At 38.6% G+C, this 18074-nt stretch overlaps 1 protein-coding gene across 1 annotated transcript in view; it reads right to left on the bottom strand.

The window, feature by feature from the left end:
- Positions 1–18074, bottom strand: part of Tm9sf3 (transmembrane 9 superfamily member 3) — a 59231-nt gene that overhangs the window by 26914 nt on the left and 14243 nt on the right. Inside the window, exons 3-7 of the mRNA XM_036169237.1 lie at positions 12739–12861; positions 9758–9918; positions 8530–8607; positions 3277–3408; positions 1158–1324 (exon numbers count right to left, since the gene is read on the bottom strand). Of these exons, the coding sequence (XP_036025130.1) occupies positions 1158–1324; positions 3277–3408; positions 8530–8607; positions 9758–9918; positions 12739–12861 (661 nt within the window). The remainder of the gene's footprint in view (positions 1–1157; positions 1325–3276; positions 3409–8529; positions 8608–9757; positions 9919–12738; positions 12862–18074) is intronic.

An 18074-nucleotide genomic window follows, 5' to 3' on the forward strand; every position in this document is an offset into this window, starting at 1 on the left:
AGAAGCAGAACAGCCAACTACTAGCTTACCTCCACAAAATCCTCAAGAGAGCAAGTTCCTGTTTCCTCACACCTTATATACCTTTCTGTGTCGTGCCATATTACTTCCTGGGATTAAAGGTGTGTGTCACCACTGCCTGACCTCTATGTCTAATTTAGTGGCTGGCTCTGTCCTCTGAACCCCAGGTAAGCTTTATTGGGGTACACAATATATCACCACACAACACACATATAAGAAAGAATGTACTATGAATTGAAATGTAATTGAAGTTCTCCTGACTGAGGACTTCACAGGCTACTGTCTAATGCCTGAATTAAAATGAATACACTCAGATACCACAGTCATTTGTTTGCACATGTTGTGGCTCTCTGAGAACAAGGACAGGACCACACTCAGCAGAGGCCTGAGCAGGTTCAGCAAGTAAAGGTGCCTAACAATCAAGTTCAACCCTGGGAACACATGGTGAAAGCAGAGGACCAACTCCTGAAAGTCTCCTCTGACCTCCACTTTTGTGCTGAGGCATGCACATGCCCATACACATAGATTTGAGCACAGAAACACACAAACACACACGCACGCGCGCACACACACACACACACACACACACACACACACACACACACACACCACAAATAAATAAACAAGTAAAAAAAGTGATTTAAGAAACATTAGCAAATGGTTCTGGTTGCTAATATAAAGTATACCCCAAACCATGCAAAGATAGCATACTGACTGAGGCCTCTAAAAAAATAAAACATTACTGTAAAGTGTTTTGTTTTACTCTCGTAGAGGTCTCAGTCTGAGTATAAATGTGAAATATTAACTTGGTAACTGAAATTATAAAGATCCAATTTAATCTAAAAAGTGCCTGTTTCCATTTTCAAGCAGCTCAAATGAAAGCAGCTCTGCCTCTCCAATGACATGACTAGCGTAACTTGGAATGGTCAGCATTGCTGGCAAGTTTAAGTATGTTTAGGGAAACACGACTCAAAACATTTAGAGTTAAAGGTTAAGATTTGTCTGCAATAATGGCATGGATAGTACTGAAATTCTAAATTACTGAAGTAAGCAAATATTTAATAATGGTTGACTTAATAGACTACAATGACTAAAAACTATTTACAACAACAGAAAGATGATAAAGTACAAGCACTTACTCTGTATATAAATCCTCTATCATGGCAACAATAATAACAATGAGAGACACAGCAAATATCTGACATCCAGAACCAATGAGAGAAGAAAATATCAGAGGGTGACTTGACGGTCTAAACACATCTCCATGCACTTGCTTCCATCCATATTCATCTCCTAGGTCTCTGTCCTGTATGTAAGACACATATAAATAAGTACAGAGAAAATTAACTCATCCAGGATCAAACTGAAATACAGCAGACAGGTAAGAAATTACAGTTGTCAGCTCCCTCCTTCCACACTTACAGCTTTTTAAGAGTTCAAAATACTGAGGACAGACATTTCGGGGTTAAAGTAACTCAGAATACTATGTACACTGTGTGGAGATTCATGAAGGTAAAAGTGGGGAGAGAAAAGGTTGGGGAGCAAAGGAAAGGACTTGGAAGAGTGAAGGTCTCTCTTGGATCGCTCCACTCTCAGGCCCTACCCTGCCACACACAGTGACTGAGGTTTACCACCATCAATGGCCAAGCAGACAAGGAAAGAGAAGTATATTATACCAGTACTTGCCCTAAAAACCCAGAAATGCCCTTTATAGCCCAAGAGGAGTATTAGATATGCATATTTAGTCATCAACAGCTTTAAAAAATCCGTAATTATATTCAGACTGAATAATACTCAAGGGATCCTTAAATAATTTCTGAAACAAAGTTTCTTAAAGTAAACTATTTAAAGAAAAAAAAACAAAAAAAACAAAACAAAACAAAAATGCCAGGCAGTGGTGGCACATGCCTGTAACCCCAGCACTCAGGAGGCAGAGGCAGGCAGATCTCTGTGAGTTCGAGGCCAGCCTGGGCTACAGAGCTAGTCCAGGACAGGCTCCAAAGCTACAGAGAAACCCTGTCTCGGAAAAAAAAAAAAAAAAAAAATTATCATTATCACTTATACTATTATACTTAGCATGTTAAAATTTGACATTTTAAACTGCTTTTCAAGTCTATTTAATGAAGTACACCTAAGTATTAGTATTCTATGAGACACACTGTTGTTCTGTAATTTAATAAAAAAAAATAAGGATAAATCTCTTTTGAACCATTAAACTATGTTAATCCTTCCACCCACCCCTTAAATTTAATTCAACACTTTATACACACACACACACACACACACACACACACACACACACCAAAACTAGCATACATCTCCCTGAAACTAGTTTGTTTCCTAAGTATGATATGTCCTTATTTGGTGACAAAATTTGGCTGGAGATCACAACTTTATTTATCTCACTTAGGGGAACATTTAAGTTCTATGAAAAAAAAAAATCTATTTGAATAGAGCATGATTCTAGATCTCACAGGGAACATTATTATTACTGTTTTTAAACTTTGCAATGCAGGGGCCTAAATCCAACACTAGGCACTCACTTCCCACTGAGCCACACCCCCAGAAAAATAAGGCTTGCCCCAAACTCCTGGGCTCAAGCAATCCTCCTGCCTCAGTCTCCTGAATATCTGGAACTACAGGTATCTGCTAGTGCACCTGGCTTTATACTTTCTTGAATCCTGAATTCTGAAAATTCACCTGTCCTTACTAACTTTAGATTAGAAATTGTAATCTATATTCCAGTATTAAAAATACAACAATTGGCTGGAGACATGGCTCAACAATTCTGGCCACCTGAGTTCAACCCCTAGAACCCTTGTAAAGGTGGAAGGAGAGAACTGACTCCATCAAGTTGTCCTCTGACCTCAACATACATGTTCTGGCATGCATGCCCATAGACATCATACACAGAGACAATACTAATATATTTTTAATCTTTAAAAAATATATTAAAAAATCTGAAGAAATGGCTCAGCAGTTAAGAGCGCACACTGCTCTTCAAGAAGACTCAGGGTCAATGCCCAGTGCCCCCATCATGTGGCTTGCAACCATCTGTATCTCCAGCTCCAGGGGGAATCCAACACCTCTAACCTATCCAAGCACCTGCAACACATGCGTGTGCGCGCGCACACACACACACACACACACACACACACACACACGCACCCCCCCACACACACCCCTAAAATAAATTTAATATATAAATAATATTAATATATATTAATAAATTAAATATAAAATAGAGTGTTTACTCACCATGTCATCCATTTCTTCTTCTTTACTGTATCGGGCATAATCTTTTCTTAAAGTTCTCATTAAAATCATTGAAACTAAACCCACTAAGAAGATCACCATCATGAAGGAGTTGAAAATTGAAAACCAGTGAATCTAAAATAACAGAAAATGAAGTGTTACCAGTGTGAAATATCATGATGTCAACTGTATGCTAATGGGAGAAAAGACAGCATTTTACATCTGTTATATAAAAATCACACTCCAGAGACACTGGGGTTAAGTGCTCAGAATGATAAAGGGCTAGCCTTCCTTACAACCAACTTCCACGAAAGCATGCTATCATCTACACAGACTTTTCAAGTCAGATTTACTAACCCACTTAATATTATTTAGCCATAAAGCATGCACAAATCATCTTTACATGGAAAGCATATGGCAATGGAGTTGAAAAGGCTTATGTTTTAACTTAAGTTCTGCAAACTTCCACGTAGCTTCAGTTTTCTCATGTGAAAACAGCAGCAGCAGCATCCTGTGCTCTGTACGGTGTAGTGATGATGTGTGTAAGGACACAGCATGGAACAGCACTGTATTTGGCAGGAACAGTAGATAATAAATGTGTTCGTCTCCTAACTGGACAAAGCCTGAAAAGCTCCTTTCAACCCAGCAGCCCCACCATCACTACCACCACTGTGGATCTAGGCTTCTCCCTAAAGATCTGTTTCCCTGGCCTTCAGTTAGTCATGCACTATCACCCTCATACTAGTTCTTTCCCAAGTAGTCGCCCCAGTGGCTACCAGAACAATGAAGTATTCACCCCTTAACTCCTCAATATTCTCAAGGCTCGCCTTTGACATCATCTGTACATGTCAAAAAATATGTCCAGTTTCTGGCCTATAGTTACAAAGTACTACTTTATCACCAAAGACATCTTAGAACTCAGTACATTGGACTTGAATTAAGTCTGTGGTTTTGCACACTTAACTCTTTTATACTTTAACTTCCCAAATGTCCTTAAGGTACTTCTGAAGTTTCTCTCCTCTTCCAAGTTTCCAACGCCATGTTTCCTCTTGTCTTCCACCATCCAGCACAACACAACCTTCCTAGATGTAGCCCTAGATTTGCACTGCTCCTTGTTTACTGTTCCCACTATGGTGCTTTCCCTCTCACTCTGCACCCCGACGCCCCACATACACCATCACCACCCAACACCCACATCACTGCCTTTCTCCAGCACCAGCTATCTCCCTGTGTGATGAGGACAGTTTTAACTAATGTGCTGAGGCTGTGCACCAAGGTGCAGAACAGTCCTGGCTTTGTGATCGTCCCTGAGCTTCGGGGACAGGATAACTCTATGGCTCTAGCTGAAGGGCAGATTGCTAACTGCCTCTGCCACATACAAGAACCAACCAACCTTCCTTCCTTCTGTCTTCCTTCCTTCCTCTACTAACTTACCTACTGAGTACCTGCTAGAATTATAAACAAAACAATGAATGCATATTTTGAAAACTTTGCAAAAGATAACATTTAAGTTTATCATAGAAGCACAACTGAAAACTTGTTTTTTAAAAAAAGCAGTATGTAGCATTAGGCCTTCCTGATGGGTTCATTTGTTTCTATTTCCACTTGTATTGTCTACTTCCTAGAATCATCACAAGTTTTAAACAGTAACAGGAAAACAAGAGAGTATAGTGTATAGCACATCACAACTCTATGCTATGACTAGTCACATCTTTTACAGTGTCTATTCCTTCTTTTGTCCTATCAAAACTAACCAACACTTTTCAAACAAGACTACATTTCTACCCTTCCTTCTTCACAATATGATCTACCCCTCAAGACCTGCAATAAACTTCTGATTTTTTTTTTTTACATTTGTATGTATGCATATGTGTGTAAGGGTCAGAGCACAATTTGGGGGAGTTCTCCCATTCCCTGTGGACTCCAAAGATTAAGCTGAAGTCAATAGGCCTGGGAGTAAGAACTTTTACCACTGAGTCAGCTCATTGGCCCCTTCTAAACTGATCCAGAAATTGGGTGTTCTGCTCCCTTTCCTTATCTCTCTACCAATTCTAACCTTTGCTGACACTCTACCATTCTAAGTCACTAACTGCTGCTTCTTTTTCATCTGTCCACTCTGTTCAGCCTTCGCCAACTTTTCCAAAAGCTGCAGTCTTGGCATTCAAGAACGACTCCTAGGTCTAGAACCTTTAACCAGCTTTCCAGTGATGATGTCACTACCACTTTCAGCACTCACCTGCTCAAATCTCCAGCTTTCACATGCTTTCACGGTACAGACCTTCACTAACTACCATAACTTCCACTTAAATGCCTTCGTGAAATTTCAGGTTGGGACTACCCTTAGTAATCTATCATCTTCCCTCACATATACCACTCATTTCTTATTCTCTAGCTTCTATTAATGCACTAAGATTTATTTTTGGTCCTTTCTTCTCCTTAATCCTTCAAAAGTAATAGTTATTAAACTTAAAACATATTTTAGTTTTAATTGTATATATGTAGCAGTGTATGGGCATATGCACACATGTGTGGGTGCCTGTGGAAGCCAGGAGGAATTCCTGGAGCTGGCATACAGGTAGTTGTGAACTGTCAGATATGGATACTGGGAACTGAACTCAGGTGCCCTGCAAAAGTAGTAAATGTTCTTAATATCTAAGCCATCTCTCCAGCTCTAATTATGAAACTTCTGTTTTCCTTCAAACTGTACCCTCTGCACTCCCGAGGTATCATCGCACAACTCAACATGTGGAATTTCTTTAGTTGGCCTTCTGCTGCTGTCTGATCTCTACTTCTTTCCAATGTATGCTGTACAAAGTTAGCAAGCAAATCTTTCTAAAATGTAATGTTTATTATCACTACTGTTCTAAACCCTACAGAGCTCAGTTTCCTCAAATCCAACCTCAACAATTTCCCAGGATTCTATCCTTCCTGTAACATGGCCTTCCACATCTTCAATGACCTCTTTCCATTACACCCTACAGTCCTATCCCTGCTCAGGGACCAAGGACAGAGTATTCACTTTCATCCTCTTGTTGTGCATATAATTTCTTCTCACATGTGATTTACATTCCTTTGTAAATTCTCTCCAGTCTTCAAATCCCAAGTCAAATAGTGGCCTTTCCACTACAGAGCCTTTCACTTGCATTCTGCAGGTATTCATAGAAATTCTGCTCTGAGTATGTGAGTCCCTAGAAAACTTACCACCAGGGTGTACTGGCTTGTACAATGAGGGCAGATCTTGTCATGGGCTAATGTGCTAATGAATGGGAAGGGCAGTCCTGGCTCTGCTACTCACACTGGGGCTTCAAGGAGAAGACATATGCTATAGCTTCCCTCCTCCAACAATTTATTTACTGAGCACCCACTGGAATTATAAATGAAACAACTAATGCCCTGCACTTTAAAATGTTCATCCTCAAAAGGCTATGTAAATTTATCATAAAGGTGTCCCCAAAGATTTTAAAAAGCAGTTTAAAGTGAAATGGCAGATATCTCCAAAGACAAGATTCTTGTTTCCACTTCAGAAATTAATAACCCAGAAAGGGTCAAGAAGGGGAAAAAAATGTATGACTCAAATCTTTAGTCAACTGATCAAGGTTTTAAAGAGGAAAAATTTTATATACACTTAGTACTAAGAAAAGTATCTCACTTGTACGTGGTATCCACCAGTGCTTTCACTGAAGCTGACAGCAAACTATGGGTACCAAGAGGCTGAAGAGAAGAGGAGGAGGAAAGGTTGGGTCAAAGTCATCAAAAAGTACAAAGTTATAGGTGGGAAGAATGCAATGTTCTGTTGTGTTATCACACATAGGGTGTTTTTCTTTTGTAGGTATTGGAGGTATTTATGTAAAATTATGTGAAAGGTTTCTTTTATAGGTATTTTCTTTTGTAGGTAGATAACGATAATGTACAATACATTTTAAAAGTGAATTCTGCATGTTCCTTTAAAACAATTTTCATTTACTTCTCTGGTGGGTGCAAAGATGTCAGACAACTTGGAGAGTCAGTGCTCTCCTTCTACCATGTGGGTCCTGGGGATTGAACACAGGTCACTAGACCTGGAGCAAGCACTTCTACCTGCTAAGCCCTCTCATTGGCCCCTTATGTATACACCATGAAGAAATGATAAATACTTGAATTTGAGGGGATGTTTAATTTGGTTTAAACAGTGCATAATGTATAAATATATTGAAGCATCAGAGGCTACCTCATAAATACATATAACTTGTAAGTTTTATGTATCAGTTTAAAATATAAATTTTAAATTTTAAAGTATTGAAACTCCTAATGAGGTTCTTTGCTATTGTCTAATCTAAAAAATACAATCTAAGGTATAAACTTTAAACCTATATCCATAATAATGCACTGTCAATAATCTGAAACTTCTAACATTCCTTTGGCATTACTCTAAAAACTATACTATGTGGTATACTCTTGAAAGTTTTATACTGAGAAATAGTTATTAAAAATAATAAAGCATCACCAGTAAGCCTTTTAGCTATGATTAAGTATAAAAATAATAAACAGGTATCGGAGATTACTGACCCTACTAACTGCTACGTTGCAGTGCCCCCTAGTGTTGCTAATCCTAGGTGTTCCTAATCCCTGTTCATTGCTGGATTTTTAGAACAGAGCTGGAGAGAACAAGGAACACCGCCAACGGTGCTGCCTTGAACTGAGAGTGAGTCTCCAGACAAACCCTGACCTAGATGCTGCTCCAGGTCATCCACATATGCCGGGGAAGAAAGGACTATGGGAAGCACTTATTCCCTTTCTTCATACGCCATGTGGAAGGCTTTCTACCAGTAAAACCTGCACTGCTCTCTCATCCCTCCTTCCTAAGAGATGTCCTTTCTGCTGCTGTTTCTCCGAACTGTGAGTGTGGAAGTCTGCCAATAACAGTTCATCATCACCAGGTAAGGCCTGTCTAATACTGAGTTTCAGTATTAAGAAGCCCATCTGACCATGAACCACATTCTCCAATATTATCATTTACAATTAAAGTGCTGTATTTGGCTTCCACATGTTGTTTTCCCTGTATATCTCTTAACTGGTTTAGACTACAGTATCTTACAAGCTAGTTTTATTATTCCTCTAAAATTCCCTATCATCCTTATGGCTCTAAATTTACATCTGAAATCACCAGTAGTTATATCTTGAAATCCACAGTCCTTAGCACAATGACCCACATAGGCAGATACTCAATGTAAAGCTGATTTGCACACACATGCTGTATCTTAAAGTACGAACACCTACCCTATGTTGAAAAAAGGATGGATCAAGATATTTGTCGAATCGATCTTCAAATTTTACATCTGATTTTTTCCATTTTACCTGAAAAAGAAATCCCACTTGAAAATTAAGGCCAATAAATAATTAATAATCTAATGGCAAAACTCATAAAATTCAGAAGTTCTGACACACTCAGAATTAAAATTACATGGTGAGAAGATACTGACAGTACCAGAGGTTTAATTTTTTTTTTTTTTACTTTATGTGCTTGGGTATGTGTCTGTGCACTACATGTGTGCAGTGCAATCAAAGGCCTGAAGAGGGTACTGGATCCCCTGAACTAGAGTTAAGATGTAATGAGCTACCACGTAGCTGCTGGGAATTGAACCTAGGTCCTATGGAACAGCAGTCAGAGCTCTTAACTACTGAGCCATCTCTCCAGCCCAATATGAGAAGTTTAAACAAGTACAATATTACATCTTTTTTAGCGAGATCATTTCAGCTTTCAAGGACTTAATTACTGTTGACTGACATACTGACTATCTGATAAATGCATTAGGAATTAACACCAACTCATGCTACAAGTATTTAAACCAATTAAAATAAGAATACATAGATTTCTGTCTTTAAATTGTGGTCTTATGACAACTACTAAATTTCTTTGTACAGTTATATAATAATTACTTACACTGGGTACATATAGACAAAAGGAGTTTTCAAAATTGGCTATAAGCAAGGGGATTCTTTTTAATGACCAGGAAAATAACTGACAAAGAGAAAGTCTCCCTGTATTGGACTTCTTCTCTTCCTTCTATCATTTTAAGCTAACAGAATAGAATTAACTTCATAGTTGCTAAAGGACTCTGAGAAGCTCTTACTGTGTGGGAATAAGTCTTCCCATCAAATAAAGCAAATTATAACAATCTACACCTACCCAGAGACTGTCATCCTATCTCCATCTGCAACAGCAAATGAAAAGAGAACTAACATGAGCTCTGACAACCTAAAAACATTGGGAAGATACAGGGCTGAGTTGTAACCTTCTGATGTCAATGGTCACTGTGTCAGAGCAATGGTCATTAAGCCAATGCATGGCATCCCATACCATAGATCTGAAGCACATACCTTCCTTTAGGAGATTTAATGTAGATATACTGAGGAATTTTGTTACATCTAATTTTCTGCTACATTTTTATTTTCTAAAGTTATAAACACAACCATTTTTTCCTATACATAATTATTTTAAACTTACTGAATATGACATCTGTATTTTAGTATTTGGAACCAATTTGACCTTTCCTTCACTGGTCAGGTTAACATCAACAATTCGATTTCCATTAAAGCCTATTTCAAGTTTTTTGTAGGTCCAAAGATAGTAATCTTCCCCATTTTCATCTGCTTCACCAACAATACCTACAAAAGAAAAAATACTTTATACAAGGTAATATCACTTAGTACTCAAAGCACCCAGAAGCTAAGAGTTCATTAAGTTTATTTTATATAAAGAGGCAATATTATCACCATCCTCATGGATAGCACAAGGCAAAAGTGCAGGCTGGACTTCTTAGCAAACACACACTATGGTCACAATAGTATAAAATAACAAGAAGTTTAACATAAATGGTCACAGATATGATACTCAGAACTCACTTTGTCACCGCTAGCACCTCTGCTGCTACAATTATCACCTTACTTGTGCATACTACTTAATATCTCAGGTTTTCAGAAATAACTATGTCACCATCTATCAAAATAACCCAGCTAGTAACCACACAACACACACACACACACACACACACACACACACACACACACACACACACACACACACGGCAGGGGGGGAGGTGAAGGGGAGAGAGGAAGAGAGGGATAAAAAAGGGAATTCATTTGCCTATCTATTTTAAAAACTAGACTTGTGGGTAAAGACACAGCTTCTCTAAAAGGCTTTCCAATGCCTTTTGTTCAAGAAACACCATATTGGAGTTTTCTTCCTTCACAAAGAGGGAAGAGGAATGCCCAGGTTCAGATATTACATATTATGCAAAAATATTTAAAGATGGCAGATCCTGAAATTCGAATTCTAAAACCAGGCTTTTGAGGGGCTGAGAAATTGCTCAGTTGGCAAAGTCACAAGCACGAGGACTGGAGCTCTACCTCTATGAAAGGAAGCTGGGGATGGTGGTAAGTCCTTACAATCCCAGGGCTGTAGAAGTGAAGACAGGAAAATTAGTTTGGCTCAATGGCTGGCTAGCAGTGCCTAATCAGTGAGTACCAGGCCAAGTGGGAGACCCTGTCTCAAAAAAAAAAAAAAAAGGAAAAAGGTGGTCAGCACCTGAGGCACAGCACCCAAAGATGACTTCTGGCTGTCACATGCCCACAATGGATGGACACACACACACACACACACACAATTTATAACAAAGAACAGTTGTCACTGTTGCTACAGAGGCTCCCACCAATGATTAGGAAAACACAAACTGAAGACACAAAGTTAAAAAAGAATACAATGAGCCAGAGAGATGGCTCAGTAGGGAAAAGCATTTGCCACCAAGCCTTGTAACCTGAGTTCAAAGCCCAGGACCCACACGGTGGAAAAGGAAAACAGACTCCCACTTTGCTCTGACATCCACACCCATGCTATGGCACATGTGCACATTCCATTTCCTCAACACTAAAAACATGAATGTGATAAAAAGGTCTCTTTATGTAGTCCTGGCTGTCCCAGAATTCATTATGTAGATCAGGCTGGCCTCAAACAAACATGCAGAGATCAGCCTGCCTCTGCCTCTGGGAGGCATGAACCACAATGCCTGGCATATGTGATCTTTAAAAGTCCATAATAATAGAAGAATTATGAAAGGAATGTGTTTTCACTGCAAATGAAAAACAGTCTTGTTTAATGGGTTTTCCTGAACTATAAGGCTCAGAAATCTTCAGCAAGTATTTAGGTTATCTCCCACCACCCTCAGAGATGATCACAGAAATGTCTGTGTCCTGTAACAGTAACATTTATATGAAATGCTTATTGTACACACCTAAATAGCACAAGATGTCTCTTGAGATTAACTTTTCTTTTTTTAAGACAGGGTCTCACTATGTAATCTTGGGTGGCCTCAGACTTGCTATGTAGACTAGGATGGCCTTGAACTCAGAGATCCTCCTGTCTCTTCCTCCCAAGAAATTAATTCTTATAAATTTCTTTAGCATATTAAATTCTGATCATATTAAATTTTGCTAAGTCAGTTTTTCTACAGATGAACATAATGATCAGCTAACAATTTTAAGAATGAAAGATATTCTTACACATAGAGCATATGTCTAGAGACAGAAAAAAAAATGTGACTAAACATGTTGCCTATGGTAACTGCCTATTCCTTGCATTTTAAATAATTTAATTATTTAAGTTATTTTTAGACTATGCTTTGTAGTGGATAGCCATCCCAGCATTGGCCTGGAAGTTCCAACCCCCATTGAGGCTTCAGTAATGGTCACGCCCCCACAATGCAGGGCGGAGGAGGAAGCGGAAGACCAAGGATCTGGAGGAGGTCTCTCTTTTGGTTCCGGGACCCTGGACGCTGGAGGTAGACCGAGCAGAGTTCTCCAGAGAACACCGCCGGACTGTGCTATACCTTTGCCAGACCCTGCAACCTACCCCTTCATTTGTAAGTTACCCCACAAAATAAACCTCCCTTTTAACTATGTGGAGTGGCCTTAATAATTTCACCAATAATGCTTAAGTTTGTATTAATCATATTATATCTCTTCCCCAATACTATGGACAAGCAAGAGCTAAACAAGAATAATTCTCAGTATTAAATGTTTTGGAAAATGACAAAGAAACTGGTAAAATAAAACATTTAAGAAATTATCATGCCCCTAAAAACATATTACTACAGTGTCCATAAAGAGCTAAATTTCAAAAATTCTATTCAGTCCCTCTAATTATATTTAAGAGAAAATAAGCTGTGAAGAAGCTAGGGAAGAAGGAAATTTCAGATGTTCCAAGAGCCTTTGAACTCCTTGAGTCTGAAAAGTTTCATTGTATAAACTTTTTATTTTGAGAGCTTCCTATAAGGTCTGGCATCACTAAATGCCTCCAGTAGAAGAAAGCCATAAAATCAGCATTACAGACCATTCCGGAGCAGAGTGGAAAACATTTCCATCATGATCTGGAACACAGTCACCTTAACACACTGGTTATATGAAATCTTACATATAAGAGGGAGTACTTACCCCATATTGGTAAGTCATCTATGTACATCTGGTACCAGTAGTGGTTCTTGATAGCATACACAAATGCATCTCTCTTTTCTTTATCTAAGTCAATTTCACAATAAGTACCTGGCATCACATCATCTGCAAAGTAAAGACTACAAATTAACCTACTGGTTTGCAAAACAGTTATAGGAAATATAGCACCAGAAGAAAAGTCAGCATTTGCTTTAGTTAATGTCTATTCCCAATAGTTCAGTCTGGTAATGAGCATATGGTAGCTCAGTAAGCTATCCTACCCACTTTTTTTTATATCTTTCATTACCTTAAAATGAAAGATTTTGATCATCTTTATTTTCAAAGATTACCTTACACGAAGAAAACCCTCATATAAAGGAAATACAAGAACAAAGTCATTTTAAAATAAATAAAATTGATATAAAAACAAAGAACAAAAAAAGCTTATGACACATAAGGAAATCTTCATTTACTGTGTGGAAAAGATTAAGGATATGAGCCTAAGCAGAGGTAACAGTGAAGTTTAAGGTCATTCAGATACACATTTATTCCAACAACACAGAATCCCAATTCATCAGTGGCCACAGAGGCCATGAGGAATCCCAGTGATCCTTCATAATTATTAAGATTATAAGCCTAGCCTCTGTCTAATAGGCATTCCTGCTTATTAATCACTCAAAAATACCCTAAAGGTAAGTCATTTACATCCTTGATTGCTTGCAAAAATAATATTTTCATAATTGTGTTCAGAGGGTCTTTAATTTCTATGGTTTCAAAAATGTGTTTGTTTAAAAAAATTTACATGTCAATCAAATGGATTAAACTTTTTTTTTTTTTTTTTTTGGTTTTTCAAGACAGGGTTTCTCTGTGTAGCTTTGCGCCTTTCCTGGAACTCACTCTATAGCCCAGGCTGGCTTCAAACTCACAGAGATCCTCCTGCCTCTGCCTCCCGAGTACTGGGATTAAAGGCATGCACCACCACTACCCAGCAGGATTAAACTTTTGATATATTACTTAAGCAATTACAACAATATAAATCAATCTTAACAAGAATATAAAAGGATACATTTTCTTATACTATCATACTGGTAATTTAGAATCTGAAATGCAACTTTCTCACAGAAACATGAAATTTCTTAAATATTAATTAATGTTTCTTAATGATTATAGATGACTGATGAATTTAATGGCTACCTGTTAACATATTTCCTTAAGAACCAGTGACATGAATTACAACTTGATATTCCAGAGCATGTCTGAGAAACCAGCTTCTCCTCATAAGAGATTATTAGCCCAGAAGGAATCCGTCCAAAATGACAAAGCACAGCCATGCCCCAAGAAGGACAGGGAAGGCCTACCTACTCTTCCCTCCAAGGAGAGAAAAAAAAAACTAGTGCTGCCTATGATTTGCACATACAATTTCTTTCTACTTCATCCTTTTTGGACAACAAGGAATTTATAGGATTTTCACAATGGTAATATCTAATGCTGGACAGTTAAGAGTTAGGAAATGAGATTACTCTAAAGAGTTTCCACAGCAAAATCTAGAACTGCCAGCAGGAGGTACCCAAGAGAGACCTCTACAGAGTGCAAAAATGTACAAAGGGCAAGAGCAACAGCAGCTCAGAAGGGACAGAGGGAACCAAAGAAGTCCAGACTTAGAGGGCAACGCATTGCTCTAGTGCCTGTGGGAGACTCAGAGCTATCCTGCAAAGCTATTGTATGCTTCTGTTACAAATGGTACTGTTTAAATGGTCATTATCAATGTGGTGGTTTTAAATAGAAAATTCTGTAATGCACAGTATGTATGCACTGACCTGCATAAGGGTTCCCCACAGTCTAACTCCCATTCAACAGTTTCCTAACTGATACATCATCCTCTTCCCCTTTACTCTACCATAACTTAACTTCCCTGCGAACATGTGCTCTCTGGCCTCTGGAACTTGGAGCTCACACTAACTCTAGCAGGAAGGCCATTCTAAAATTTTTATCATCCCAGTTTCTCCTCCACAGAGTAGTCTCTGATTTCTCACCCCCTAAGACTGCCCCTTTTGCTGAAGTTCCTAGTTTTATCACCAATTTATCATGGCACTGCAAAAGGGACACTAGTTGGTCATTTTAATGAAATTCCTCTTTCAGATATGAAGGCAAATATAAACATCACCGATAATTCAACATCCTGATTACCCAACCAAAACAGCACTCTTTTCTTGGGGTAGGGGGATGGACGGGACATGACTGCTTTGAAGACAATAGACAATGTGTACAAAGATGCCAAGTCACTGTCCACATTCTACATAACTGAAAAACTAGCCTAAAGATCTCTCATCTTAAATCACTGGTTGAAAATTACAACAGAGCATACCTCTCTCACCTAAAACACAAACCTACAAATTCTGAAAAAGATGCAACTGAGAGTTTAGCAATGTAAAATCTTGAGGAGACAAAAAAAAAAAAAAAAAAAGCCATAAATTAGCAAATGTTGATACTTACTTTTCAAACAGATCACCACACTAAGTTTAGATCCCAGAACCTTAGTGCCACTGTGTGCCCAATTAAAGTCCAGAAAATAACACTGCAAATACTGAGTTCTCTATGAATGTACCATGCCACCATCCTTACTTTCTCTTTTGATGGCATTACTAAAACGGAAAAGTAGACTCTTACCTCAAATTCAATAGCACTTAGCAAAGTTATCATGAAATCACCATATATACACTAAGAGACATGGGTAAAGTATTGAGTTCTGGTTTCAGTTCCATTACTCATTAGCTACCTGAACAAAACAACAAATGGTTTAACCTCTGTGACTCTCACAGTCCCTCAACTGTGACACTGAAGACAACTGTGCTGGCTCCTTTTAAGGCTGGAGTGTGAATGTATTCACAGTGTTCCTAAGTATTTTTGCCCTCACACTCTGGAGAATATCATGAAAGTGTTACTTCCTCTGCCACAAACCCCCTGCCACTGTACATTCACACAAAATTAAGTGCACAATTTCAGAGTGCCCATGGATGGACCCCTAAACCAAAGGTCTGGTTAAACTCTTTACATTCATAGCCCAGCACAGTCTGGAATGCAATTACATACTCAATAACTGCCAAATAGATTTAAAAAAAAAAAAAAAAAGATGGACTGGAAATATTGGTATATGCACAGCTAATTTAAAAACTATGGAAGAAGTACAGATTAACTGAGCAACCTGACTGGCAGCATAAACCACGCAGTTTGCAGATGGCTGTTTGGTAATAGGGATCATGAACTGCTACTGGGCTTAGTGGTACAACCCTGTAATCCTAGCTACTTGGAAGCTAATATAGAAGGATTGCAAACTCAAAGTCAGCCAGAGCTACAGAGGAAGCTCAAAGCTAGGCCATCTAACTTAGCAAGGCTGTATCTCAAATTAAAAAGTTATAAAAAGGGGAGAGGAGCATTAGAATTTGCTTTGCTTAGTGTTCACAAGGTCCTCTCCTCAGCTCAATCCCTAATACTAAAAAAAAAAAAAAAAAGAAGAAGAAGAAGAAAGAAAGGGAAGAAGGGAAAAGAAACTGCCTTAAAATGTTTATTGCCTTTAAACTCTGTGTGTGTATGTGTGCGTAAAACCTTTGATTTAGTACTTCTACTTCTAAGAACTTAGGCTTGTAAAAGGTTTATAGGTACATTACAATACCTTACCCAAAAACTGATAAATCTGTTATTTCTAAAAAGAAAGAAAAAAAGCAAGGGAGGGGCAAATCATCTTGTAATTAGAGCGGGGAGACTGCATCTCCTAATTACAGAGTAGTACGCAGCCACATTTGAAGAATAAACCCATAGAATGGTATGAGCAAAAAGGAGTATAAAATAATTACATATAACTTACTGAGTAGGAAATACTCAATACTGACATATCAAATAAGCACTATATAGGGAATGAGCTTTAAAAAATAATACGCAACAGGAATCCAACTGTCACTTTCTGAGACAGGATCTCACCATGGACCCAGGCTGACTGGGAATTCTCAATCCTTCCGCCTCAGTCTCACAAGTGTTACAATTACAGGAGTTTGCAAACATGCTTCATTTAATTTTATATATTTTTAAACAATTTAGATAAATAGAAATTTCTATTTTTGTAGTCTTCTGTAGATTCTAAATGTTATGTACCAAAACTGTATTACAATTAGCACAAGGCAGTAAAGAATCAAAGAACTGACAAATTTCAGATTCTAACTGTTTGGTCTGGTTAAAACACGGATTGATTGAAACCAACAGGAAGAAAAATCTAGCAGCAAGCTCTCATACCTCCAGATATCAAGGCAAGTCTAAGCACAGGAGGTTTTCTTCTGACTAAAACCCCTCAAATGTCCGCAGTACAAGGCTGCGAGTCCATCAGGACAAAAAGCAGGAAACAGGGACAGCACTTTACTACTGCTGTGACAAAACACCGTGTCCAAGGCAGCAGGAAGGAAGTCTGCTGGGCTTACAGCTCAGAGAGAGTCCATCACAGCAGGGCAGACATGGCAGGAGGCAAGTATGGTAGCTGGAGCAGAAGCTGAGGGCTCCCATAGCCAACCACAGCACCAAAAAGAGAGAGCAAACTGAAATGGCTTTGAAACCTCAAAGCCCATCCCCAGGGACATACTTTCTCCAGTAAGGCCACACATACCTCCTAAACCTGCCCAAACAGCACCACCAACAATACAGTGAGCAAGTATTCAAATATCTGATCTGTGGGGATGTTCTCATCCAAACCATCACAAATGAAAAGAAGAGCTTAATACATTTTTGGAAAAAGAAAAACAGAGAGAGACTATGACCAGCGACATAACACAGGGGAAAACAGAACAAGAGAGCTGCCCAGAAACAGAATGCATAAGATACTGCAGACCTTGAAATACAAACAGATATAAGGGCTGAACATATAGAGTAATTACATGCAAATATTTTTATGGAATGGACATGATCCCAGGACTTAGAAGGCAAGAGACAGAAAGAGCACGAGTTTGAGGCTAACCTGTGGTACTTAACAAGATCTTGTCTTTAAAAAACAAAAAAGAGCTGAGGTTGTTACTCAAATAAGATGAAGAATTATAAAATGATGACAACGACAAGGAATTAAAAAGGCTATGAGGCTGGATGCTCATGTTCTTTCCTTACCCACCACACAGCTAAATGAATACCCTCAACTTGTCCCCTGCACAGGAAACAGAGACAGCACTTCCTCTCAAGAATTCCTAGGGCTCCAGAAGTAGTAACAGTGGAAACAGCAGAAGTTAGGGACTGAAAAGAGGGTGAGGAGTAGACTGAAGGAGTAGACCTGCTACTCCAAGTTCTTTCCCCATCCTTTGGCAGTCAGG

The sequence above is a fragment of the Onychomys torridus genome, chromosome 1, assembly GCF_903995425.1.
Source record: "Onychomys torridus chromosome 1, mOncTor1.1, whole genome shotgun sequence".
NCBI classification, from domain to species: Eukaryota; Metazoa; Chordata; class Mammalia; order Rodentia; family Cricetidae; genus Onychomys; species Onychomys torridus.